The sequence below is a fragment of the Mustela nigripes genome, chromosome 6 (assembly GCF_022355385.1).
Source record: "Mustela nigripes isolate SB6536 chromosome 6, MUSNIG.SB6536, whole genome shotgun sequence".
Classification (NCBI taxonomy): domain Eukaryota; kingdom Metazoa; phylum Chordata; class Mammalia; order Carnivora; family Mustelidae; genus Mustela; species Mustela nigripes.
Window position 1 is genome coordinate 85975244 of NC_081562.1, and position 27813 is coordinate 86003056.

Consider the following 27813-nt stretch of genomic DNA (forward strand, 5'->3'; position numbering starts at 1 on the left):
GTCATGATCCCAGGGTCCTGGGGTCAAGTGCTGCATCAGACTCCCTGTTCAGTGGGGAGCCTGCTTCTCCCTCTCCCACTCCCTCTGCTTGCACTCTCTCTCTCTCTCCCTCTCTCTCTGTCAAATAAATAAATAAAATCTTAAAAAAAAAAAAAAAGGAAAAGAAAAATCCAGATTTGTAAATCATAAATTAGAGAATTATTAAATGTTCCTCACTTAGAAAAGAAGTATACCCCAGACTCCCTCTTTTTTTTTTTTTTTTTAAATATTTTATTTATTTATTTGAGAGAGAGAGAGACAGTGAGAGAGAGCATGAGCGAGGAGAAGGTCAGAGGGAGAAGCAGACTCCCCATGCAGCTGGGAGCCCGATGCGGGACTCGATCCCAGGACTCCGGGATCATGACCTGAGCCGAAGGCAGTCGTCCAACCAACTGAGCCACCCAGGCGTCCCACCCCAGACTCCCTCTTTAGAAATCAGTCTCTTCTACTGGTTTTAGCATAACTCAGATTATCAAATTTTTTTATTATAGGAGTTATATGACCTGATCGGTATACTTTTAAACTTTTGTACACTTGAGTCTCTTCCTAGTAACATATAGCTAAAGGAGGGAGATGAGTTAAAGAATCCCCCAAGTGCTTCGTCTCTGTTTAATTGAGCACCTCATCCTTTTAGGAGTGGCAAAACAGGAGTTTTAAAACCTTTTCTTTTTCCTCCTAACACTCACTAGTAATGAAACTGAATTGCCCAGGAAGGGAGGAAAATCTAAATTGGTCCATCTAGAGTTCTTATCTGTGTATAAAGAATCTAAAATACTGAAACTCATTTTAAAAATCTCTTCTTCAAGTGAAAGCTGTTAATTGATGCTAATTCAGTTTCATTTTAAGATTGGAAGGATGCTAACCTACAGCATAAGGACACTACTCTTACCAGAAGTTTCAAGGGCCCCTGATAGAGAAACGAGAGAATTTTATTTATTTATTTATTTATTTATTTAAAGATTTTATTTCTTTACTTGACACAGAGAGACAGCGAGAGAGGGAACACAAGCAGGCAGTGTGGGAGAGGGAGAAGCAGGCTTCCCACAGAGCAGGGAGCCCGATGCAGGGCTCGGTCCCAGGACCCCAGGATCATGACCTGAGCCAAAGGCAGAGGCTTAACCGACTGAGCCACACAGGGGCCCCAAGAATTTTAAAGTATCATCATAGAAAACTTTCCACTTGGAGGGCCAGGTCTTTATAAATGAAGATAAGGAATGTCTGGATTTAACAAAAAACAACGTACTGAAAAGCACTAACTTTTAAAATAAGACAAATGAGATATTTACCTTTTGAAGCTGAAATAGGAAGATAATGCTCAAAGTCATATAAAAGCTGCAGTATTTGCAAACACAATGCCTCTGTGGCTAGAAGGAAGTGAAGGAGTGTGTGTGCTGTCCCGCAGTATAGTCCATGGAGATGGACAGCTGCCATTCATTCCAGCCAACTGCAGTTCCATGCAGGAATATGACCCAGTGTTGAAAATCTCCTTTTCAATCAGATAATTATGCAAAATCTTTCAATTTTTAAGTATTAACTTTTTTATTATAAAAATCTTAAGGAAAAAAGTCCTAGTTAAGAAAAGCGGTCAAAAAGAATCTATAACCCACATGTAGACAGGCAGTTTATGACATGAGAACTGGTCCTAGTCTAGTTCTAATCTCTTATTACTTGGTATAAATATCTCACAATAAAATGCTTAGCATTCAGGGAAATTCAACATTAGAAATATTAGCCATTCCTGGAAACAGACTTTGGACCCAGAAATGGTGTTTGGCGTTTTTATGGGAAAATGGGAAGAAAACACATGGTAGGACTCTAAACATTAGAAAGAAAACAAATAGGTCCATCAACATCTTTATAAAAGTAAATGTTAGAAGTTTCTTCTTTTTATACCTAAAAACCTGAATGGTAAAATGGGCTGAGTTACAATGTCACATGGAAAACTGATCATTGGTTATAGCATGGTTTCTGAATCTTATTACAAGGTATTAAGCTCTTTGGAAAATATCATCATTCCTCCAGTAAGATTTCAAGAAAAGCAACAGAGAGAATTATAATTAAGAAGCACATCAATAACCAGGACCAAATATGAATGCTGAAAAGAAGAAATGTTTTCCTTAGAAATGATGTGCTGGTATGAAGTAGTCGCTAAGGGTCTGGTCGATTAAAACTGACATGTAATTTAACCGGCCATAGTCAAGTATCACTTTAAAAGGTAAGTTAATTTGACCAGGTCATTCCAAAAAAGAGCATTACTCCCTCTCCTTTCTCACCTGTGACCCAGATAAAACAAATATCTGATTTATCTGAATACTGTCTTTGAAAAAAATAAGACCTATCAATTTTATATAACCTTAAAACTCTACCCAAACTGATATGTTCAGGTTTACATAAATATATACACATATATATTTTTAAATGCCAGAAGTCAAGACACAAGCCCATAGGGTGTGTGGCCACAAGAGGCCAATCATTGAGCTCTGGCTATTGTAGGACAGGGGAGGCGGGTGGGTCTCTGTCCTACACTTAACAGCTGTCAGCTTTTAATGTCCTTTCCCATGAGGAAATCTTTACCTTTTGTTCAAAACATCTGAACAAAACTCACCTCTGAACTAACAGAGATATGTTAACAGGACACCTGGCACAAAAGGATTAAGACAAAGTAGTTCTTATACAGTCTCGCGGGCTGTCAGTCATCTAGACACAAGTGAGTCGGCATCCACTGTATTCAGAAGGTAGAGTTCAGGCTGAGCCGTCAATCCCAGATGGTACTGAGGACAAAAAAAACGGAAAAGAGTTAGACTCATTTGCCAGTATTTATTTATTTATGTAGAAAGATTTTATTTATTCGACAGAGAGAAAGAGCACAAGCAGGAGAGAGTGGCAGACAGAGGGAGAAGCAGGACCCCCGCTGAGCAGGGAGGGGGCGGGTGTTCTATTCCAGGAGGACCACAGCCAGCTTGGCAAAGCCCGAGGCAGACACTCAATGGACTGCTGAGCCACGTAGGCGCCCGTGATTTGCAAATATTTAAATATTGTAACTGGTGCATGAGGACCTATAATCAGCACATCAAAAGATGCTTTTTTCCAGTACTACTATATTGGTTTTTATTTCAGAAAAGAAATGGCTTGCAGATAGATACATGAATGGTTTATGGCACATAAAATAGCTAGGTACTGAAATAGTTAAGAATTGAGGTAGTGCCAAATGCCCTCAGCAAAATTTGCACTTTGACTATTCTTCTGACACACTTGGCTGCTGCTGGATTTTTTTTTTTTAAGATTTTATTTATTTGACAGAAAGAGAGAGCACAAGCAGGGGGAGGGGTGGAGGGAGAGGGAGAAGCAGGCTCCCTGCCAGACTCCAACTCTGACTCTGTGGCTGGATCCCAAGACCCCAGGATCATGACCTGAGCTGCTTAACTGACTGAGCCAACCAGACAACCCAGGATGGCTACTTCTGATAAGGACATTCAGAGCCAACACACCAAGTGCTTTTGTATTCTGGTACTGTTTTAGAAATCAAATAAATTCTAAATAATGAAAATCAAATATTAGAATGAAATATGAATTCTAAATTATTAGAATTAAACACTAATTCTAAACCCTGAGCTCAGTCTAAATCCTGAGCCATATTATCCAGGCTGGCCTCATGATCTTTTGGCACCTGAGCAGAGAACAGCCTTTCATTTAAAAAAAAAAAAAAAGTGCTGAGAGAGGGAAATGACCTATGGGTCTCAAATGTTTGTCAGGCTGAACTGAAATTACTTGGACTGCTTTTAAAATATGGCCAGACCGCCTTCCTGGAAACCTGAATCCCTATGGTTTATTTTGTTTTGAAGTAGGCCCCACACCCAGTGTGGAGCCCTGTACTGGGCTTGAACTCTTGACCTTGAGATCAAGAGCTGAGCTGAGATCAAGAGTAGGATGCTTAACTGAGACACCCAGGCAACATCCCCCTTTATTTTCTGAATCCCTATTGTTTGAGATCTGTGAAGTTATTGCTTACTCCTTTTCTCTCCTCTACATACACTGAGACAATCACTGAATCTCATTTTAGCCTTACTGTTATTACTTAGGGTTTTAGGAAAGTTATCACCCCTTGGCATCAACAGCCTGTATATTAATGCAGAATGTAGACTATAAATCCATAGAAGGAAAACATCCCTATTATAGTATAGTGGAAAAGTCACCAGAGTTGGGTTCAAACGCCAATTCTGCTACTTGAGAGGAGCAGACCTTGAGCAAGTTCATGTACACTTCTGGAGCCTTATCCTACTTATTTGTAAAAATAGGAATAAATGCTACATTTGAGAATACCAAGTACATTAATACGCCGTTAGTCTTCAACAAATGTAATTTTTTAATGTATTACAAATTGTCCCGTATACCTCATAGGCTTGTAATGGATGTGTGAAGATGACCCCAGATGAAGCCCAAGATAAAACTGTTCTAAGAACAGTGACTAAGAGTGGCCTCGGGGCAGAGAGACAACTCTTCAGACAAGCCTCCTTATTCATTTCAGGGTCTTACATCTCAGGTTGGTAACCAAGAGCGATTGTCATATACACTATAAACTCACTGCAGCCTTTTCACAAGAGCTGAGGTGGTGGGCTTCCTCATTATGTAGTAGGCAAGAGTGGCATTATTAGTCCTGTGATCCCCAGAGTCACTCAGATGACTTACTAGACAAAACCTCCTCATCGGAGAAGTTTGTCATATTGCTCTGAGACACTGAGAAATGGGGCCAAATGACCCAGGAGTAGGCTAAATACTGTCAGGGGCAGAGAGGTAGTGCAAATGAGTAAGCTTAATAGTTCTTAGCTACTACTGAGGTAGAATCACAGAGGGCCATGGCCTATTTTCTGTGCTTACCAAAAAGCATTCGAAGTTGTTTCAAATATAGCAAAGGTCAAACAAAATTAGTCTACCAGCTGGCAAATGGTGAGCTGAAACATATTCTATCACTAATTAGAGTATCACACAAATGCTTTGATATGTTCCTGGTCCTGCCAAACACCCAGCTTGGTGTCTTAACCCTGCACAAAATGTGTACTATGTATTATATAGCATGGTTTGGGAATGACAGTGTGGGCTCTGGAGTTAAGCTATTCAAGTCGAAATGCCCATTGCCTATTCACCAGCGATGTGATGTGGGGAAGTTACTTTTTGGCCTTTCAGTTGCCTTATCAATAAAGAGGCGGATCCTCTTGTTGTTAACAATTAAACGAGGTCATAAGAGTGCTCAGACCAGGACTAGCACATGGTAGTGGTTTTTAACATTCATAAAAGCTAAGATGCCAAGAGAAGCAGATACATTTAGATGCACTGGTCCTGTCCAATAAAGGAGCAGATAGCATTCCAGAGGGCGGAGCTAAAAGAAATGTCTCAAATCAGATCTTCAAATTGTTGCCTCCTAGTTTAGTTCTGAATTTAAACCCAGGTTAAGAAGGGAGAGCTAAATGAGGCAGGACAACATGGAAAACAAAATTCCCAGATTACTTCTATCGTGTTTCAGTATCTGTCTCCTGTAAGACACACAGGAAAAGCTTACAACAGAGAAAGGGAAAATGCAGTTCTGTGCCAACCTTGGGATAAATGAAGTGCTGACTTAGATTTTCCTGTTGTTTATATGGTGACAGGAACTGCAGTTTACTATGCCTGAGCTTTGTCTTTGTTTTATTAAATGGTGCCAGTTTTTCCATTTATATCAGTTCCGCCAAAATGCTCTCAGTTTTTAAGCTAAACAATTTTGGTTTCTCTTTTCAAATACTCATACTTTTTATTGGCATCATACATACGGAACATAAAAGCTTACTTCAATGGCGAAACAAGACTACAGATAGAAAAATGTTCAACTCAGGGCAAAGAAATGCAGAATAACAATTTTTTTGGACTTTAAGTATTGCAACGATGTGACCTTTAGAAGCAGCAAAACTATGTGACTAAGTGGGTAAACTGGTATGACTGTTTGGTGTCTGGGGTCCTGAAAGTCTTCTCAGGACTAAAACTATTTGCACCTCCATCCCTTTAGAAGAGAAAATCACTAACAATGTGGGCTTAAAATGTCATCTAGGTGGCGGCTGATGTTGCAGTATCTCGGAAGTATTTTCTTTTCTTTTCTTTTTTTTTAAAGATTTTATTTATTTATTTGTCAGAGAGAGTGAGCACAGGCAGACAGAGAGGCAGGCAGAGGCAGAGGGAGAAGCAGGCTCCCTGCTGAGAAAGGAGCCCGATGTGGGACTCAATCCCAGGACCCTGAGATCATGACCTGAGCCGAAGGCAGCCGCTTAACTAACTGAGCCACCAAGGCGTCCCTTTTCTTTTTTTTTTTTAAGATTTAATTTTTATTATTTATTTGGCAGAGAAAGAGAGAGTGTGCAAGGGCAAGCAGGGGGAGCGACAGGCAGAGGGAGAGGCAGGCTCCCTGCTGAGCCAGGAGCCCGATGCTGAGCTTTGGTCCCAGGACCCTGGGGTCATGACCTGAGCCAAAGGCAGATACTTAACTGACTGGGCCACCCAGGCATCCCCAGAAGTATTTTTAAGGTTAAAAAAATACCCAGGAAACCAAACAGGAAAAGGAAAAAAATCTTTTAATTACAAACCAAGTTTACATAGTTAAATGGGCACTAACAGCTCAGTTGTAACCACTTATACTACTAGCAGGACCTTACAGGAGCCAAACTCCAGCTCTTCCCCATCCATTAACTCCCAGTGTGCTGTGACAGCACAATGACTTCATGTCACACTTGTGGAAAACAAGGACCACTTAACATCCGACACAGACAGCGCGCATACTGGCGCCGGGAGACTTCACAGCATTGTTTATTGCACCCAGAGTACTGGCTGAAGTACACTTTCTTTCTGACAGGATCAAATGAAATACAGTATTGAGTATTTTTAACACTGTCAAACACTACACACATAGTACTATAAAATGCCATTTAACTGGGAAGAAATTTTCCATCATCTCAAGTCATAAACAAAACTTTTTAAAGAAAACAAGCAGCTTTACCTGAACTTCTAAGTCTTATGACTCTGAGAGTGACTGGACCCACCCAGATTCAGGGCAAAGGTAGTGTGTGTTATTATACTGTCTTTACAAAGAATTTTTTTTGTCAATTTTGCCTCTACCTAGCCCAGCCAGATGAGAGATTAAGATGTCAGCCCCCAGTATCTTCACAGAGTGCCCTTATGACCAGTTTGGGACAGGGACAGGGGCAGATGTGAGGAGGAACAGTGAGGGAAATTTCTCTTTCATGATCCTGTGCTTGAGGGCCTAAAGTAAGGTATGGTCAGTGATACACAGTGGTTTACCCTTAATGCCTTATAAAAGTCCATCCAGTCTATACTCTTGGCCTGGTATCAGCAATAATGCGTTTAGGGGCTCAGGTGAATAGAGAAGGTCAATCAACCAGGAATCTAGAAGGAAAGCTCCAAAAATGAGAAGTCATTGCCATTCAATGCCATTCCCATTACTGTTCTCATCAAGTCAATGGCTAGAGCAGACTTGATTATTTATCTCCACCAGACAAATGTGATTTGCTTTGATATAATCACATAATCTCAGGCTCCATATGTAAAAATGTCAGCAGTGGCTGAAGAGAAGCAGCTTCATGCTGAAGGGACCCATGTCCTCTGACTCCAGAGCTCCACCATCTGGTCTCAAAGTTTTTCCCTCTGAGGGAATGGCTGAAGAGAGGTAGCCCAGTGCAACCTTGCTGAGAGAGAACTTTCAATCACAGTGATTCCTACTGACTTGCTGAGAGACACAGAGCTTTCCAACAGTTAGGTCCATAGCTCCCGAGATTGCCTTGCAGGTTGTCTTGGGCATGCTTCGGAAAACCATGACAATTCTGGTAGGAGGTGTCTTTTAGGAATAAAACAGATGACTCTTCTTTCCTTTAAAGTCTTTTCTCATTCCAAAATCTCATGAGAATGTCAGTTCATAAATGCTACCATCTTTTTTCTAAAACCAACCTCCTGAATGAGGAAGGTGAAGGCTTTGTAAATCTATATACTCAAGAGTAAATATCATCAGGAAAGCTCTGTATTAACACGAAAGTTAAGAAAATCGGGACTGGAAAGAAAATCCTGATAAGCTTTCAATCTCTGAAGAAAATCTGCTCAGTGACTTTCCAAGGTGATTAATAACCAACACCCACATGCCAGCTTTGCTGTTTGTTTATCACCATCTTTATCCTTTCTCATCCCTCTTAACTTCCACCAGGAAATTTAAAATGAAAATAAGTTAAAAGAATCCTGAACCCGAAGGAGGTAGATTTTTCATAATTTTATATTTAATATGGATGAAACCAGTTTAGTTGAGATTTTATTTTTTTTATAATTAAAATAACTGACAGGGTATGCATAAGAAAAGTATTTCTCAGCCTTTTATCTTTTTATGAACAAAACCTGCATACCCATTCTGTAATTTGTCTTATGAAAACTTTAATACATTTCTCAAATATTTTTTTTTAATACAGAGCCTGGTTAAGAATAATGCATATAGGATTATCTCTCAAAAGGATAAAACAAGCTGGCTCTTGGGCAGCTACGTAAGAGTTAGTGTTGGAATGATAGCAGCACATGTCAGTTTTTCAAAGATCCTATCTAATGCAGTTCCCAGGTTAGAAGGTCAGGAAGAAAAAAAAAATTTCCATCTTTTCAAACATATACTGAAACAAAGTCTTTCCCAACAAAGAGCTGAGTCTTAAATGCACTCTGTGCAACAGCACATACTTTTGGCTATGTTCACACAGTAAACCATAGAAACACACTGGCTCTGATGGCTACCCGTGGAAGACAGACAGACTGATCCAGTGTCTACTTAGCATAGCTGCCAGTGGCTTCTCCGGTCAGCAGGACTTTGGAGATGCTTACCGTGCGCCCACAGTCCAGGAAGGACATGCCCAATGCAATCAAACATTGCCAACCCTGAAAGATAAAGTATGGTTATCATTCGCCAACCTCTCTGCAGATCCCTCTTCCCATCATGACTGCTCACACTTTACTGCTCAAGATGCAAACCTGCTCTCCTCTTTTTTTTTAAAGATTTATTTGTCAGAGAGAGAGGGAGGGAGAAAGCACAAAAAGGGGGAGTAGCAGGCAGAAGCAGGGTCCCTGCTGAGCAAGGAGCCTGATGCAGGACTCTAACCCAGGACCCCGGGATCAGGACCCGAGCCAAAGGTAGACACTTAACCAACTAAGCCACCCAGGCGTCCCCCTGCTCTCTTCCTTGAACATCCAACTCTGCTCATGTCCTACCACCCAGTTTGCACAAGTCATTCTCCCAACCCCACACCCCCATTAAAACATCCTGGAATCTGCTTTTCTCAACAAAGTTTCTTCATACTATTACTATTTTCAATATCGAGTTCCCTGTTCCTACTGCTTGGTTTGTTGTTTCTTTTGTCCAACTGGGAGTTCCCTGAAGACCATGTTTCTTCAGTCCTACCCCATTCCTCATGATGCAGCTGGAGGTAATGATTGACAGACCAATACAACTGGGACAGCACCCCAAACTGCTCAAGTATGTGTTTGGGAGCTTAATAGCAATAACCAACCCTAGAATCAGTCCCCAGCCTAAAAATGGGTCTTCAACAACCTCAACAGTCTCAGGCTACCTGAGGACAACTCAGTCTCTTCAGAGCTAATCTGCAGGAAGGAAGGATTCCCTTAACTTCTACAGTGAATTTTAAAAATAATTCCTGTCAAGGACATGTTCAGTTACTTGGGTTTTCTTGGAGTAAATCCCTAGAATATAGGTTCAGCATAATCCTAGGGTGCTCAAGGTTTACTAGGGAGGAAAGAAGAAAAAATAAATCAATCCAGGGCTTAATTTTTCAATAGTCACTAAAGTTATTTTCTCAATTGAGTACTTAACCTGTGTCAGATATTAGCATGGGGACTAGGTAAGTGTTAAAAAGATCAGCAGGTCTCCAGCCTCCATCCTTAACCATTCTCTGAAGCATATATGGTACAAATTCTGCTGTCCCTAAACCTCCACATATGCATTTTTCAGAGAAACCTGTAGAGAACAGGGAGGTGGGTTTGTTGTCTTTGTTGCTACAACTATTTTCCATTAATATAAGTAATGTTACAGAAGATTTAGAAAATAAGACAAAAGAATATATCCATCAAGGAAACATCCTAACACAACTACTATCACCACTTTTAACATAATTTACCCCTGATTTTTAGGGGGGAAAAAAATGATCATCTTGGAATACATTATTCTGCATTTTCTGTATAGTGATGCTTTTATAACCAACATTTTTAAATAACTCTAGAGTAATTCAATGAGAAAATATCACTATTCTTTCTTTTGTAGACAGCTATTAAAATCTTGTGCCACTCTCTACTTTCTATATACTATTCTTTTAATTCTTCAAAAACACGATACTCTCTTATCAGGAATTTTTAAAAAGCTATTAATTTATTTATTTGAAAGAGAGCACAAGCATGAGCAGGCAGAGGGAGAAGTAGACGCAGACTCCCGGCCGAGCAAGGAGGCTGAAATGAGGCTTGATCCCAGAACCCTGAAATCATGACCTGAGCTGAAGGCAGATGCCTAACCAACTGAGCCACCCAGGTGCCCCTCTTATCAGGAATTACTAAGAATGGAAACCAGACAGAAGTAACACGACAGCTCTTAAGAGCCAAAATAAATTTTATGGTTAAAAATATTTTGAACCACAGGTGACTTAACAATTTCACATAAACAGTCTCATTAACCTGGAGATAGGACTTTTATTTTTTTTTATTTTTTTGCTATGTGCTTTTAAAAAAAAAAAGAAAAAAAATTGCTATTTTGCTCTTTTGGATCCTTTCATTTTGGTGTTCATAAGCCCCATCTCTACCATGTCTGATACCTACACCCCTGCCCCCTTCTGAAAAGACTTACCAGGTAAAACACAAAGCTCAGATAAGCCACACTGACCACAGCAGCTACCACATACAGTGCCACATGCCCTAGTTCCTGGACATAAACCAGGACGAAGTACATGTTGATGGAACAGACAATAAGGACCAATATCCCGCCTGCAATCCTCCAGCCTCTGTAAAAGAATCATCAGTCACTGGGGGAATAGTCTAACCCATTCACAAGCAGAAAAGGACACTGTCCTGTGGAGTAGACAGGACAGGAGTTAAGAGGCATCTCAAAATGCACTGAAAATTATTCTTATCATGTCCCAAGTAAAACATCAATAGGGAGAAAGAGGGGGGGAAAATACTATCAAGTAATCCTTAATATTTAAGTCCCTAAAAATGCAACAAGTCTCAAGTACCTAGAAAGCAACAAATAATTTCAAATACCCCATACCCTTTCAAGAAGTACATAAAAGGTATTCATTTATGCTTTTCTCATTTAACATGGAATTAAGGTGCTTTACACTTCAGTGACCAAAGCTAAAGAATTAAAGCCCTAAGAGTGGAACTTTCTCATGCTAGAAATGAAAAATGTGCTTGCCTTCTTTACTACATTCATAGTCTCTGTTCTCTGAGCCAAAAACTAAGGGGCAGCTCTAGCATTCACCTCTCAAAACATGTGGTTCCCCCACCTGACTCATTTTCTCACTGGTCTATTCAATGAAGATATGCTTCCCCACATATTTTTGGGGAACTGAGAAGTACACTCACATTCCATTGGTAAAGTCATTCATTACTGGCCGCAAGCTCGTAAATGTGAGGATGGGTATCAGAGCAAAGGGAAGCTGGAAGAGAAAGAATGGAGATCAGATGGGGCTACTGGAGATCCTGGTATTATCCCAAGAGTAGCACTGTTAGCACATCGGAAATACATAATAACCTGTCTCATCTACCTCATGAGAAATTATTCCTATTATCCCAAGATGCTCATGCATTATGTTAAAACCTATGGAGTCGTCTGATCCGATGTCTTTATTCTGTCAATGGACACCGATTCTGATCCAGTGTCTTTATAAACATTCCTATCTGTCTTGCTTTTTTAACCTCAATAGGACCTAGCCATGTCCTATGTTATTTAATGTTTGCTTGGATTAAAAAACAGTAATTTTATACTCCATATATAATTATAGCAGATAATTCCCATTCAATAGGCTTTTACAAACCAAAACATTTCTAAAAGCTTTTCAGATACCAGGGATTCCATACATTTACCGAGACTGTGCCTCTTTCTTCCTCTGAATTTTTCCCAGGACCCAGCACTACAGGCTTGGTACCTAACAGCAATATATAACACTGCCTGATTAAATGGGATGGGGCTTCCCCCAGCTCCCTCCTTACCTGTAAGCTCTGCAGAACATTCAGGAAGTCATTCATCCCTGTTAGATGCTCTACATCCTGGAAGATGGCAACAAGCAGAGTGGGGATGATGGCAATAGAGCGGGTCAGAATCACTCGGGCAAAGCGTGACCATTTTAGGTTCAAGAATCCCTGGAAGAAAACCCAGAAGCAGGATAAATGTCTAGAACAGGAAACAGAAAAAGGTTTGGGAGGTTCAGGAAGACCCTAGAAACATGGGATTAAGAAGATGTCACAAAAGGGCAATCAATGTTTTCTTCCTCTACTCTATACCAGTCAAAACAGCACATACCTCCATGACAAACTGGCCAGAGTAAGTTCCTGTCATGGTGGAGCTCTGTCCTGCAGCCAGGATCCCAACAGCCCAGATGTAGAGTGCAGCTGGTCCAAAGTAACATCCCAGTACAACACCCTGGGGGAGGCAAGGGAGAAAGATGTTTTTGTCAATGATCTGCTTAGACAACGACCAAAACAAAATTGCTCTGTAGCAAGTGCTGTGCTGGGCCCTACTCCGCAGAAGCCAGACTCAGGACCTGACCTCATTTTAGGGGCCTTCGACCTAAATTTTGCTGGATACTCCTTCATTCCTCTGCTTAAGTCTTTTCTCCGAGTTCCTAAAGCCTTCATCCTCAACTTACATCCTAAATATGTTTAAAATTAAAAAAGAAAAAGAAAGAAAGTCTACACAACAATTCCCCAATTATATTACTTAACACACTATTCTGGAAGATAGTAACAGGAGTGAAGATAAAGGTCAAATACATTTGGGAAATACTACATAAATTATGCATCCTACTCTTGGGAGGTTCATAATGTAACCAGCATTAAAAGGGACTGAGAGGTTCCAATAAAGAATACTTTACCAGGAGCACTTTCTTTAGTCTCCCCACAGTTAACATCCTATAAAACAGTATACTACCACCATAACTCTACAGTTCATCTTTTAGCTGATCCTCTATTCCCTCCCACATAATCCAAAAATGCTTGCCTGGCACCTAGACCTCTGAAGTAAATGACACTCCAGAGAAGATTGTTTCAGCTCCAAAGTGAACCCACAGAAAATTATCAGATACTATGCCAAAAATACTGATTCAGGAGCAGTGATTACAAATCTGAAAAGGCTTACCCCTTTGTAGATGTCCACTGCCAGTGTTGAGTTATCATCAGGAAAAAGGTGAGTATGGGGACTGCTGTTATTTCTACAGACTGCAATCTGGAACACAAAGCAGTTCAGGAGCAACTTTTATTTTTGAGGCAAGGACCAGACCAGAAGGGCATTCCTACAGATCACAAACTACAGGTCACATGCAAGTCACCTAGGAGACATAGGCTGGAAGTTAAGACACTGGATACAGGTTGTAATGAGAGCAGGGACTGGCAGTAATGGCATTTACGGTCTTCTTCCATAATCCTTCTACACCCTCATGCTATCAAAAATATTTACTGTTGGGGCGCCTGGGTGGCTCAGTGGGTTAAAGCCTCTGCCTTGGCCTCAGGTCATGGTCCCAGGATTCTGGGATCAAGTCCCACATTGGGCTCTCTGCTCAGCAGGGAGCCTGCTTCCTCCTCTCTCTATGCCTGCCTCTCTGCCTACTTCTGATCTCTGTCTGTCAAACAAATAAATTAAATCTTTGGGAAAAAAAATATACTGAGTTAAGAGTGTGCATGGTGGGGTGCCTCGGTGGCTCAGTTGTTAAGTGTCTGTCTTCAGTTCAGGTCATGATCCCAGGGTCCTGGGATCGAGCCCCTCATCAGTCTCTATGCTTGGTGAGAAGCCTGCTTCTCCCTCTCCCACTTCCTCTGCGTGTGTTTCCTCTCTCACTGTGTCTCTGCCAAATAAATAAAATCTTTAAAAAAAAAAAAAGGTGTGCACAGTAATACATGAATGCTGGCTCGCTTTAAGTGATGACAGGAGGAGAGGGCCCTTAAGAAATATGAGTGGACTCCTTAGTCATAGCAGAGCCAGAAGTCAGAGATCCTATAGATAGGCCATCAGGAATTAAGACAATAGAGTATTCAAAATACAAAAGAGGGGTGTCTAGGTGGCTCAGTGCATTCAGTTCAGGTCATGATTCCAGGGTCCTGGGATCGAGCCCCGCATCAGGCTTTCTGCTCAGCAGGGAGCCTGCTTCCTCCTCTCTCTCTGCCTGCCTCTCTGCCTATTTGTAATCTCTGTCTGTCAAATAAATAAATAAATAAATCTTAAAAAAAAAATACAAAAGAGAGTATCTTAGTCAGTTTTGCGTTCTGTTTGTTGACTCCTCCCTACCGGTCCTCACCTCCAAATACCGGACTGGCAAGCAGGCTGGCAGTTGATAAACAGGAAACAAAAGGGGATGATGACAAAGAGCCAAACAGACATGAAGGCACGAACACAACAGCGTGAGGCAATCTTTATTCTGAGGCAAACTCCCTTCTGAGCCAATAGCTTGGAAACATGGGTCCAGGCCTGGCCTATCCCCAGACTCTGGACCCTGAATAGTGCCATGATGAGGGGGCAGCCCCAAACCTGGAGATCTGTTTCCCCTGAGCTCCAAGTCCCTGTCACTCTTCCTGTTTTCCGGCCTTCACTACCCTCACATTCACTACCACTCATGACCCTGGCTTACTCACCACCTGGTCGTTGGTTTTTTCAAAAAATGCTTCAGCAAAGACTGAGACGACAAAGACGTTGATGATGAAGGAAACAAAGAGAGCAATGCAGGATTCGATGAAAAAGTACTTATTAGCTTCTCGAACTTCCTGCTTATTGGCTCGGTTTACCTGTCTGGACTAGAGACATAAACGTCAAAGTCATTTTTTGATTAGTTAGAACAAGTTTCCTTGTACTATTTCATAAGTTTGGAGTTAGCTGAAAGATTTAGAGGGCAAACAACTGACATTTTCTCACAAGAAATGTGAGAAAACTTACTTACATCCTGGCTCAGTGATTAAGGACCTCATGACCCTCTGACAACACTGCACGTTCCTCAAACAGGAAATGATGACTATGTGCTACTGAGCTCGCAGTTACTGTGGCTAGAAGAACCACTGACATAAAAAAACCACCTGATTTTCAGTCCTAACAACCTTCATTATAAAGGTCTCTGAGATCTCCCAGCAAACTATTGTATAAGATGACTGATAAAATCTTGGTTTGGGCTCTTTACTCCTGATCTCCTCAAGGTCACTGAGGCTCTTGGGATTTTTTTTTAATCTTTTGGGATTTAAACACAAGAGATTTGGTGCACTTTTCGACCTTTTATGAAGAATTTTAGTCCCAGTTTCTCTGTGGGGTCACTTATTTCTGGTCACCTTTGTGACAAAAACAGAGTCTGAGTGTGCAAAGTTTATAAACATCCAAACATGGAAAAACCTTTCTCTCCTTTAGGGCTCTAATGCTTTTCAACTAAGTGTGTGTTCCCTGCAACTAAAGGAAGCATAAACTATCGGACAACACAGATATAAGGGACATACCTTGACTAAGGCAGAATGCAGGTACATATTGTGTGGCATGATGACAGCTCCCACGATGCCCACAGCCTGCTCGATCTGTGGGGTGTGGCAGCCTGAACAGGATGGCAGGAACATGCCTTTGAGTACCTGGCTCTGGCTGGGTTTCACTGTAACATACTACATACCAACATAACTATTAGAATATGAGACCAGGGGAGGAACACAGTACTAGGAAACACTCAGCATCCATTGCTCCTTACAACACTTTCTTCAACAACCACCTAGAATAATGAGGAATATAGAACCATCAGAAAACAAAGCAGCATGAGGAACTTGCTTCCAGAGGTCCGAGAATTCAGGCCTGGGATATCCAAGTATTTCACATCATATTTTAGATATACAAAGTAGATGTGTAGAGAATGTCATTAATATTCTAAAGAATTAGATGGCTGCTAAGGGCCTCACTGACATTATTTTCACAACGGCTCCTATGAGGCAGACCCAAGAATATAGTCAATTCTTGATTATCCATACTTATTCCTCTATTCACCTATGTTTATCTAAAAATATGTTTGCCACTAATGTATGCTGAGACACATTCATAAATATTTCTCATACATACTTTTTCCTGGTTTAGCCTTTCTCTTGGAAGCCTTAGACTAATCTATTACATAATCTACTCACAGATTAGATGTGCTTTTTAAAAATGATTTTATTTCTTTTAGAAATAGAGAGTGTGAACAGGGAGAGGGGCAGTGGAAGAGAGAATCCGATCCCTGAGATCATGATCCGACCCAAAAAATCAAGTCAAGACGCTTAACCAACTGAACCAGCCACCCAGGCATCCCAGATTAGATGTACTTTTAGAAGTTCAACCAGGCCAATGAGAAAAAATGAGTTTATAACAATTGGACATAGAAAACTACTATCAGGGCACCTGAGTGGCCTTCAGTTCAGGTCATGATCCCAGGCTCCTGGGATTTTGCCCCACATGGGGCTCCCTGCTCAGCGGGGAGCCTGCATCTCTCTCTCCCGCTCCCCCTGCTTGTGCTGTCAAATAAATAAATAAAATCTTAAAAAATAAAGAAAGCTACCATTATTGCCTATAATGGTACTGATTCTTAGGAGTATCTGGGTTGGGGAACAAACCAAGAAACATCCACTATATCCTTTATAGTTCATTAACTTGGAATACAGAGAAAGTTCAAGCTGCAGGTGGTATAAGCCAGGATAAGCAAAACCAGAACTCTTCCAAGTTAACAGCCAGGAATAATGCTGCAACTCCCTCCCTAACTCTCTCTAAGGCTGCTCTGTAATGGGGCTAGCCAACTTGGAACCAGGGAGTCTAGTCTAGAAGTCCTACAAAATCTGGTCATTTTTGACCTAGGAGACCAGCAGGCTTTCCCAGAGACTAGTCTCTACAGATCATATCTCTTCAAAATTGGCCTAGGCTGAACTGGCTTTTTGTTAACACATGTGATAAAATTAAACCATCCTAGCATTATACAGGCTTAAAAGAAAAGGCAAAACAACCCCGTCTCTTTTGGTTATAAAAGTAATGAATAGCCTGCAACACTTGCCTCATATCCAAATGTGAGGGCCATAATGGTGATAAGAAAGCCAAAAAATGCTTCTAGCTTCCGTAAGCCTAAAGGGGAAAAATGCAACAGTGAGCTCACAGAAGGCAGGCTTCTCCACCAGCCAGATGAAGGGAAGTTGCTCCTTTCACTGACCCCTCCATTCCCAGTCTCCTTACCATATTTGTCCAAAAAGAGAAATACAAAGGTATCTGCAATGGTGATGAGAACTCCACCCCATAGAGGAACCCTAGGTCAGAGACAAGAAATGGAGATTAATGGGAAGAAATGGAGATTAGTGGTTGAAAACCACTTTCTTTCCAACAGCTCTCCAGATACACAACACTTGGAGAAGTAAGGACTCGTGGGAGAGGGGACAGTGGCAGGAGGTCAGGCCTTGGGTAGTTTAGGATCACAGCACCAAATGAACAAACTACATTCATTCAAACATTGTCTACTAAGTGACAGTTAGGATGCAAAGCTAAAAAGTATGGGTCTTACCCCTCAAGGAGCTCACTGTCTAGTGGGACAAACTGATATACAAATACATAATTATAACACACATGTCAGACACTGTATAAACAGAGGGATGCATAACCCAACATGAGAACACAAACATACAGAGCCTACAGCTGCTGGGAGAGAAGGTGGCTCCAGAAAGGTTCCACAGAAAAAATAATACTTGAATTGAATCTTGAAAACTGAAAATTAATTTGGTTTTTGTTTTTACATTTGCTTTGAAATCTAGCAAAATATTACTTTCTGGAGGAAAACCCTCTCACCTTCCTACAGACAGGAGATTGATGGCAATGGCTGAGCCAATAACTTCTTGCATATCTGAGCCAATGATAGCCAACTCCACCATCAGCCATAGGATAATTCGTGGGACCTAAATACCAAACAGCAGAAAGACATAGTTCTAATTAATCATTTTTAAGAACTTTCCCTATAGTTTGGAATTCACATTTGGCACTGACCCATCAACAGTCCTCCATAAGGCTTCAGTCTAGAGATGAAGTACCAGAACTGGGCTCCACCTGGCCTGTCACTGCACTGTACCCCCAAGCTGGAGAAAGCAAGGGTGCTTCTATGTGGTGATGCCTATGAGCCAAGGTCAGGACAGCAGCTGATCCTAATCTTTTCTCTTACCTTCCATTCAATAGAGGAATGGTTTCTGATCATTAATTTCCACTTAATTTCCTGACTAAAAACAATCCAAAAGTTTTAGGGGAAAATGAGGATGCTAATCTGGTCAAAATATTGTTCAGGAGAGAAGAGAAAATGACCACAGAAGACAATTATCCTGACCATGGCTGAAGAGATAAAATAAAAATGAAGATGCTGGGGTCAACCTTAATATAATGATAATATATAAGCAAATGAAAAAGGACAAATATGTAAAGGGACTCCAAGCAAACTGGTTGAAACAGAGTGGCATATAACAAAACGGGAACCTAATCTGGTCAAACGATCCAGCTGAAAGACAAATTTAGTTAATACTGGCTCACAGAGGCCAAGAGAAAACCAAAAAATAAAACCACAAAACAAAAACAAAAACCCAAACCCAACACAACAGCTTCAGGTATCTACTACATAAAAAATGGTCACAAAAAAATAACTGTTAATATACGTGAAGAGAAACTACAAGAAATTATAAATTACTAAGGTTTTTTCTGAGAAGCATATAAGGGGGGATAAAGCAGATAAGGATAGCTTTTCGGAGTCAGAAAAGGAGATTATACATTTAGGACAAACCAGAGGCAGATCATTATCTTATCTAAAGATGAAGCTAGGTTAAAACTATCTTCCAGACATAGGGTCCATTCCTGCCTTAGGCAGCAATAAGAAAAGGCCCAAAATGTCCAGAAAAGAGCTGTGGAAGACAGTGTAACTTCCAGAGTCAGGGTCAATTGAAAAATAATTCTTCACAAATCCAAAGATCCTGCCACATAGAGTTTATAGTAAAAGAGAATACGTTACTTTTCTTTTTTTTTTTTTTTTTTAAAGATTTTATTTATTTATTTGACAGAGAGAGACCACAAGTAGGCAGAGAGGCAGGCAGAGAGAGAGAGGAGGAAGCAGGCTCCCTGCTGAGCAGAGAGCCCGATGCGGGACTCGATCCCAGGACCCTGAGATCATGACCTGAGCCGAAGGCAGCGGCGTAACCCACTGAGCCACCAGGCGCCCCGAATACGTTATTTTTCAAATTGATGACAAAGTCAAACAAAAAAGAAAATAACGTGTATTAGGAATATGGATGTATGAATGAAAGTGCTTAAAGCACTCCCACCCCTCCATGCGCTGGGCACTGCTAGATATCAGAAGGCGGAATGAATGGTAAATATTTACTCTAACTGAATTTTTCCAAGGAAGCTTTCTGTCTAAAAATGAGTCTCAATTTAAATTCTAAAGAAGTACAGAACCATGAGTTGACAGCAAGAGAGGCTACAGAATTTCCCCTGGAACTGATCCGCAGGGCCCCTGACCACTAAGTCCTCCACTATTTCAGTATATACCATGAGGCCAGCACATTCTGTCAGACACACACGTTTCTCTGAGATGAGTGACAAACAGGACACTACATGACTCACCTTAGGATACTGACGATGACACACTTCAGCAAGATGCAACCCCGTGACCACGCCCAGCCTGGCTGCAAGGCGCTGGAGCAGCAGCCCTACGACGGTGGCCAACAGAAGAACCCAGAGCAACTAGAGAAGAAAAAAATCCCATCATAACACTCATTATACAACTGGAGTATTTCCATTTCGTTGTTTGGCAATGTGAATGAGAAATACATTCAGGAAAGAGCCCAGCTCAAGAATCAAATGACCTGGAGATCTGTATCAGGTTCTGCACATAACCTGCTAGGTCATCTCACACCTTTCTGAGCCTTAATTTCTCCCTTGTTCAAGTCAAACTATGTGACTGGATAAAAGAAAATAAATTTAAAGCTAACTATGTGTATAAAATAAATTTTAAAAACCAGATGGCAAGGTACTTTTCACCCAAGTGTCCCTGCCAATGAAGTTGCATCTAACTGCCAAGGCTGATGATATCCAACAGGCAGAGAAGGGGGAAAGAATGTGAGGGTGGACTGCATGTGTTTAACAGGGGCAGGGAGAGGACTAGATGTTCACCTTAAATCCAGCCACTGCTCCAGACTGCAAATCAGATTCGATGTTTCCTGGATCCAAGTAGGCAATGCTCATAAGAAAGCCGGGTCCCGTGAAAGCCCAGAGCTTACGAAAGCTAAAACAAGAATACTATACAAGAGAGGAAGAGATCAAACTAATTATTACCTCCAAAATACTGATCTAATTATCTGTTTTGTTTTGTTTTGTTTTGTTTTTCACATATAAAGCAACAATATCAGCTTCTGCATATTGGGTGTGCCCAACTTCAACTTCATCTTACCCACTTCTTATCAATAACCTGGCCACTTCTCTGTCCAAATAAGAGCCCTTCCCTTACCTGCTCTTTCCATCCACCAGCCTCTCATTCTAAAACGTGAGTATGAGTATCAGTACCCCTGTACCCAACCACCACTCAAAAGGGACAAAAGCTACTGTAAAACACATGAAATTCATACTTTCTAGATCAAAAAATAATCACTAGAACAATGTGGCAACTGTTCTCAAGGTCCTCATTTTCCTGAAAGTTACTATAAACAGTTACTCTGATTACAAAAGTTGTCTTCAGAGACTGCTTGCAAAATTAGATCTGAAGCCACTGCTCTTGAGTTGTTCAGCAGACTTTCCACTCCTAAGTCTTCCCTAAATAACGTTTTCCTCCAAGGATTTGTCACTAACCTCTTCTTCAGGAATGGTGATCTTCTCATCAAAGTAGGTGGTAAAGGGCTCCTGTGAGTGCTCCTCGGACTGGGGGAGAGATGAGGTACTATAGGCAGGGTTGAGGGCACCAAGACTGGGAGAGTCCCCATGGTCTCCAGAAATATCATCTAAATTAACAGATTTGAGAAGAAATAAAAATGAACAAAATACACTAACAACTTGTCCTTAGTAACTTTTTTTTTTTTTAAAGATTCTATTTATTCATTTGAGAGGGAGGGAGAGAGCATGAGCAGGGGAGAGAGGCAGAGGGGAAAACAGACTCTCTGCTGAGCAGGGAGACCGATGTGGGGCTCCATCCCAGGATCTTGGGATCATGATCTGAGCTGAAGGCAAAGGCTTAACCATCTAAGCCACCCAGACGCCACTCCTTAGTAACTTTTAAATCAAATCTTTTTAACACCTAAATGCACAAGACCAACCTGGCCCTACTCAATTTATTTCCAATATTTTATTTTCATCTATATTTTTAATATAGAATAATTATAATTCTTTATAGGGCAATACATTCACATGGATGGAAATTCAGGAAACTAAAAAAAGCTTATGGTAAAAAAAGCTCCCTCTCACTCCTCCTCCCAAGTCACTTTGCTCTGGATCAGTTTTAACACTCATCTCACAATGGTTTTCCTACTTTCACACTTCTGCATTCCTGGTTGGCAACTTTTAGTATCATCTCATTTTCTTCTAAATACACTGATGCCTAGGGCTCAAAATATAACATTCCCTGTCTAGCCACCCTCGTAACCTAAAATCCTAACTTTCAGAAGAACAGAACTAGGTCCATCTAGTTACTACCCTACTCGGCCCCCACCCCCATCCATTATTTGGTAGGACTGAGCCAAAGAATGGTCCTCGGACTTTACACCTCTGTCAGGCTTCTCAAAAAATGTGGAAGTTGAAAAATCCTGCCACAGTTAGGTTAAAATCTGAAGCTGCAGGGAAACCACCAAACAGGAACCCTTTGCCTCCTGACTAAGGCCTGCCATGAAGAGCTTCAGGTCATGGGGTGTGGGCACCCTCGTGACAGGAGGGCTCATCTTAGACTGCTTATCAGCATTTCCAGGTCCTGCATTTTGCCGGTAATCTTAAATGCTGGTAAGGGAAGGGTCTGGGAGAAAAGGGCTAATCTGCCAGAAGGATACAAAGCCGAGTTTGGTAGCCATCAAATGGCAATTTCAAACCAAAGAGCTCTAATGTCAGGGTTTCCAAGAAATCCCTGTAGCATCCAACTAGAAAAACAAAAGCTTCTTTCTATAGGGAGCTGACCCACTTCTGTGAAGTGGCTCTGAATTATGAGGAAATTTAAAGAAAAGGAATAAAAATTCTAAAGGGGAAATTTAGATTAGAAAGAATTAGAAAACTCCCTCTAATGGATTACACAGTTAAATGCGTTTGCTCGGTATTTTACTGTTCCTTAATGTAAATATCCCAGTGCTGTGAAGAGCCAAAGCATTCTAAAGGTTTTTATGCCAGGCCTGTGAACACTTGCCCTTGGAAGCATTACTGCTACAGAAACCAAACTTGCAGCTAATCTTGGTTCATCTCAGAATTGGAAATAAGATATGAGACAGATCTTCATGGTTATCATTTACAGCTTAAGTTACTGGATGGTGACTGGATTGGACCTGATTGGAGCAGGCCTCTATGATGATACTGTTAGCTAGGGAAGAGTTCAGGACAATTTTTGTTGTGATAGATGATAAGAAGGAAAATACGGTCAATTTCTATTACTGATTTAAACCAAATTCCAAGTAAAAATCAGACAATAACACAGCTATAAATTACCATCTGGCATCTTTTGTTCAGGACCCAACACCATGGTAGATGCCTGAGTGTCCGAATTCTTAGAATAGGATTCTAGAAAGGAGAAAAGGGAGACAGGAATGAGCAAGAACAAAATAGTAAGTTCACCAACATTTTGCTACTCTGTATAACTGACCCCACATTAGATGAAAAGAGTAATTCTTCTTCTAAATTAGAGAATCTTGAAAATAATTACAGCTTTCAGAGCATTATTAAGAAATAGTTAATAAAAATTAAAGAGTCTTAATCACTTTTTGCTAGCAAGACTTTAAAACCAAACTGAAGCAAAAGGTATTTCAGGGAAGTAGGCAAATACTTTTTAATAAGCATCCACAAAGAGGCTACTAAGCAAACCCCCAGTCTCTGCCTTTGCTTCTAGATTAAGTCAAATATTTATTTAAAACCAGACTGATTTCTCCCAACTTTTACAAGTTTTTAAGGACAAAGATCTATGACTCTTTTTTTTTTTTTTTTTACTCTACTCTTTTTAATCTAAGAAACAATTTAAGCTCATGATTCAATTTTCTGGAAAGGGGGGAGAAAAGCACCTCACCACCGTACTGTCGTGGAGGGCCATTATTTCCCAGCCTCATATTTCCCTGAGGAGAGAGAGACTTCCCCTATAATGTTTCTCATTCCCTAACCCTTCAACAACCGAAAGAAGAAACTAATCATTATGGCTGTCCCTTCCTGGCCACTCAGGGAGAGATGAGGCATCAGGAGGACTAGACATAGTCTGCAGGATGCCATCCAGCAATTCTATCGTGGAAGGGAGTTAGGATGAGCAGTTTTCCCAGAGGTCTATCACCCTGTTAGGTCAAGTTTAACTGTGGGGGGTGGGGGTGGGGGGGATGGTCATAAGCCCATTTGGCCACAGATCTATGGAATATTCTCCAGTCAACCCCACCAATAAGGCTGATTTTTTTACATTTCAATTTACTGATTAAGGAATCTACTTCTCAGTTGATTTCAAATTTACAAGGAGGGGGCACCTGGATGGCTCAGTGGGTTAAGCCTCTGCCTTCGGCTCAAGGTCATGGTCTCAGGGTCCTGGGATCAAGCCCTGCATTGGGGTTTCTGCTCAGCAGAGAGCCTGCTTCCCCCTCTCTCTCAGAGCCTACTGAGATCCTCCCTGCCTACTTGTGATCTCTCTCTCTCTCTCTCTGTTAAATAAATAAAATCTTAAAAAAAAAAAAATTTAGAAGGAGAAAGACGAGGTAATATTTATTGTTAGCCCCAAACCCCACTTAAATCCCAGTAAGAATGATCCTAGTGAAAAAGTTAAAAAGCCTCTCCTTAGTTATCTTTTACTGTAGAAAGTCTTTTCCTCTCTACTTTCTTTTCTACTTTCTTTTTTTTTTCTCAATAATCTACCAATATATTCTGTATCTGTTTTAAAGAATTATCAGAGTGGGAGCATTCTAGGTTTCATCCATCTTCCCAGATATAAGACATATCACCACTTGCTAAGTTGGAAAACATAATCTTTTTTCTCTAGAATCACCAATATCAAGTGTTTTGTTACAGTGGACAACTAGCCATGTCCTTCCTATCAGGTTTTAAGGCACCAGATAACTAAACACCAGCCAGTAGATGCCAGTAACACTGTCTACATTCAAACCCTCTTTAGCACCTCATCTGAATGGAAGTTATGTATCTGACCACTGAGAACAGCAGGAGACACTTGGTCCAATCACAGCTCAGCCCCTTGGCCCCATCCAGAGCCCTTATACTTTTATTTTACATATACTTCTAAGAAGCCAGGTTATCAGGTTATCCTAACCCTTAATAAATTAGATATCACAAATCAGCTCTGGGACTTTATAACTCTCATAGGAAAAGGTCTTGGGCCACTTCATATGAGGCAAAGAGCCCTTCTTTATACTTTGATCAACTCTGAGAACATTATTATTAAAAATAATGTTATTAATATTTTATCATTATTAATTATATTACGCATAACTCAAGTTTCTTCTAAAGTGGCCCTACTCACCAAGAACTGATTACATTAGATTACTTTTGTAGTGATGATTGACATCCTGTGTAAGTCACAGAAGTGTTTAGTGCATCTGAGGAAATTTCCTTCCCAAAATAAGCCTTTAAATTATATTTAAAAAACAAACAAATAACGGTAGTAGTTAGGGCCATCTGGATGGGTGAGTTGGTTAAGCTCTGCCTTTGGCTTGGGTCACGATCTCAGGGTCCTGGGATCAAGTTCCACATCAGGCTCCCTGCTCAGTGGGAGTCTGCTTCTCCCTCTGCCTCCCCCAACTTGTGCTCATGCTCTCGCTCTCTCTCAAAAACATAAAACCTTAAAAAAAAAGTGATAGTTAAATAATTTTAGGCAGAAATATTTCATGATAAAATTTTAAACAATTGTTATTAGTATCCTAAGGGATTATTTATATATTAATTACATACACAGCTAATAAATACAAGAAGTCTGGTCTTCTCTCTGAAATCTCAGGAATGCATTATTCCAAGAAAGAAAAAACAATTCTAGATTCCCTCTTTCTCATCAAAACTTTTAGCCAACAAACTATAAACTCTATTGCTTCCACTGTCTAGAGAATATAACTAGGGCAGGAAACAGAGTGGGTTAGTTAGACTTGGTGAGCTACACAGTATTTAATTTCCATGAAAATTTAAGACCCTACAGAAGCAGTTAGTACTGAAACAGTTTTGCTCTCCAGGTTGTTTTAGTCATTTAACTACATTAAAGCAAAGATCAAGATGAAATACAAGCAACCAGAATCAATCCAGCAATACTTTGATAATTATGATTAAGATAGCTTTTATAGGGACGCCTGGGTGGCTCAGTTGGTTAAGCAGCTGCCTTCGGCTCAGGTCATGATCCCAGTGTCCTGGGATCGAGTCCCACATCGGGCTCCTTGCTCTGCAGGGAGCCTGCTTCTCCCTCTGACTCTGCCTTCCACTCTGTCTGCCTGTGCTCGCTCTCACTCTCTCTCTCTTACAAATAAATAAATAAAATCTTAAAAAAAAAAAAAAAGATAGCTTTTATATTCTAGCTCACCCTCGACCATAAATTGTCACCTTCTTCCAAATCCAGTAAGTTTCCTCCTGTCAAACAGCAATCAACAACAGAAAAAATGGCACTCCTGGTTAAATGTAATATAAGTATTTTATCCCATTCCTTATCAAAAGTTGTTAAGAAAGGGGGTGCCTCAGTGACTCACTCGGTTAAGTGTCTGACTCTTGATTTCAGCTCAGATCACATCTCAGGGTTGTAAGACGGAGCCCCACATCACCCAGAGTGAAGCCGGCTTAAGATTCTCCCTTTCCCTCTGCCCTTCCTCCCTCTCCCCCTCCAAAAAATGTTAAAAGAATGATTTACAAGTGGGTGCCTGGCTGGCTCAGTCAATAAAGCATGTGACTCTTGATCTCAGGTTCATGAGTTCAAGTTCAAGTCCCACACTGGGTGTAGAGATTGCTTTAAAAAAAAAAAAAAAAAAGTTTTACAAGATAAAAAGGCTAGGGGTGCCTGGGTGGCTCAGTGGGTTAAAGCCTCTGCCTTTGGCTCAGGTCATGATCTCGGGGTCCTGGGATCGAGCCCTGCATCAGGCTCTCTGCTCAGCAGGGAGCCTGCTTCCTCCTCTCTCTCTGCCTGCCTCTCTGCCTGCTTGTGATCTCTCTGTGCCAAATAAATAAATAAAATCTTAAAAAAAAAAAAAAAAGATAAAAAGGCTAATAAAATTACACTGTCTTAAAATGCCAAAAGTGCACATACCTTTTGACCCAGCAATTCTATTTCTAACAATGGATCTTAAAGAAATACTCACACAAGGAAAGTATGTGCAAGGAAATTTCCTGTAACATTGTTTGTAGTATCAAAAGACTAGAAACAACCTAGATATTAGTTGAGGACTGGTTAAATAAACTATGTACATATAAAGGATGGAACGCCATGCAGCTATTATAATAACGCAAATCTAAATGTACTGATAGGAAACAATCTCCAAGACATGTTTTCAAGTAAAAAACCCAATGTATAGAATGGTATACAATCATTTATGTTAAGAAGAAAAAAAGAGGGACCCCTGGGTGGCCCAGTGGGTTAAAGCCTCTGCCCTTAGCTCAGGTCATGATCCCAGAGTCCTGGGACTGAGTCCCACATTGGGCTCTCTGCTCAGCAGGGAGCCTGCTTTCCTTCCTCTCTCTCTGCCGGCCTCTCTGCCTACTTGTGATCTCTGTCTGTCAAATAAATTTAAAAAAAAAAGAAGAAGAAGAAGAAGAAGAGAAGAGAGAGAATACACACATTTACATGTATGGACTACCCCCCAGGGACATGCCAAAAACAGGTAATGCTGTCCCCAAAGAGAAGGAGAGGGGGAGCACAAATGAGGTCAGGTGAAGGGAGACCTCTCATTGAATATACACTATATACCATTTTGCACTTAAAAAAAACTTTGTCATGTACTTGTATTATCTATTTTTTTTTAAAATATAAAGGTTTCACTCAGCTGGATTCACTCAGCTTTCGAACACTTCTGAACACTTTCAGGGTGTTTAGCTGAACTCTGACAAAACTTCTATAGTGAATTAATCAGAGATCTATACCTATCCAGCTGGCAGGCATACACTGTCTAAAACTTACCTTACTACTACTTTGCCTTAGTGCCCAAAGAGCCATGCTCTGAAATTATGAACGTGGAGTTACATGTGAATGTAACTTAATGTAATGTAATCAGGAAAGCGTTTCCTGACTCCTTAATTTGGGTATCCCCCAAACACAAACTAGCTATAATCGATTCTGAACATCTAATTAACATGAATTCATGTGCTCTCTTACCACTCAC

The 27813-nt window shown here is 40.7% G+C and overlaps 1 protein-coding gene across 7 annotated transcripts in view; it reads right to left on the reverse strand.

Moving 5' to 3' along the window:
* Positions 1–1018: 1018 nt before the first annotated feature.
* The window catches only part of SLC11A2 (solute carrier family 11 member 2), a 39090-nt gene continuing 12295 nt past the window's right edge, over positions 1019–27813 (reverse strand). For 4 of the 7 annotated variants that reach the window (XM_059403115.1, XM_059403117.1, XM_059403118.1 and 1 more), the window contains exons 2-17: positions 22979–23050; positions 21152–21300; positions 20480–20605; positions 19931–20050; positions 18122–18228; positions 17519–17589; positions 17343–17410; positions 15784–15939; positions 14941–15099; positions 13454–13540; positions 12620–12739; positions 12310–12459; positions 11683–11756; positions 10946–11099; positions 8923–8976; positions 1804–2810 (exon numbers count right to left, since the gene is read on the reverse strand). In XM_059403115.1, coding sequence (XP_059259098.1) covers positions 2733–2810; positions 8923–8976; positions 10946–11099; positions 11683–11756; positions 12310–12459; positions 12620–12739; positions 13454–13540; positions 14941–15099; positions 15784–15939; positions 17343–17410; positions 17519–17589; positions 18122–18228; positions 19931–20050; positions 20480–20605; positions 21152–21300; positions 22979–23050 — 1745 coding nt within the window. In that variant the 3' untranslated portion in view covers positions 1804–2732. Of the gene's footprint in view, positions 1526–1803; positions 2811–8922; positions 8977–10945; positions 11100–11682; positions 11757–12309; positions 12460–12619; positions 12740–13453; positions 13541–14940; positions 15100–15783; positions 15940–17342; positions 17411–17518; positions 17590–18121; positions 18229–19930; positions 20051–20479; positions 20606–21151; positions 21301–22978; positions 23051–27813 lie in introns of those variants that run through there. The other 3 variants (XR_009404829.1, XM_059403120.1, XM_059403119.1) reach the window with 3 other exon arrangements.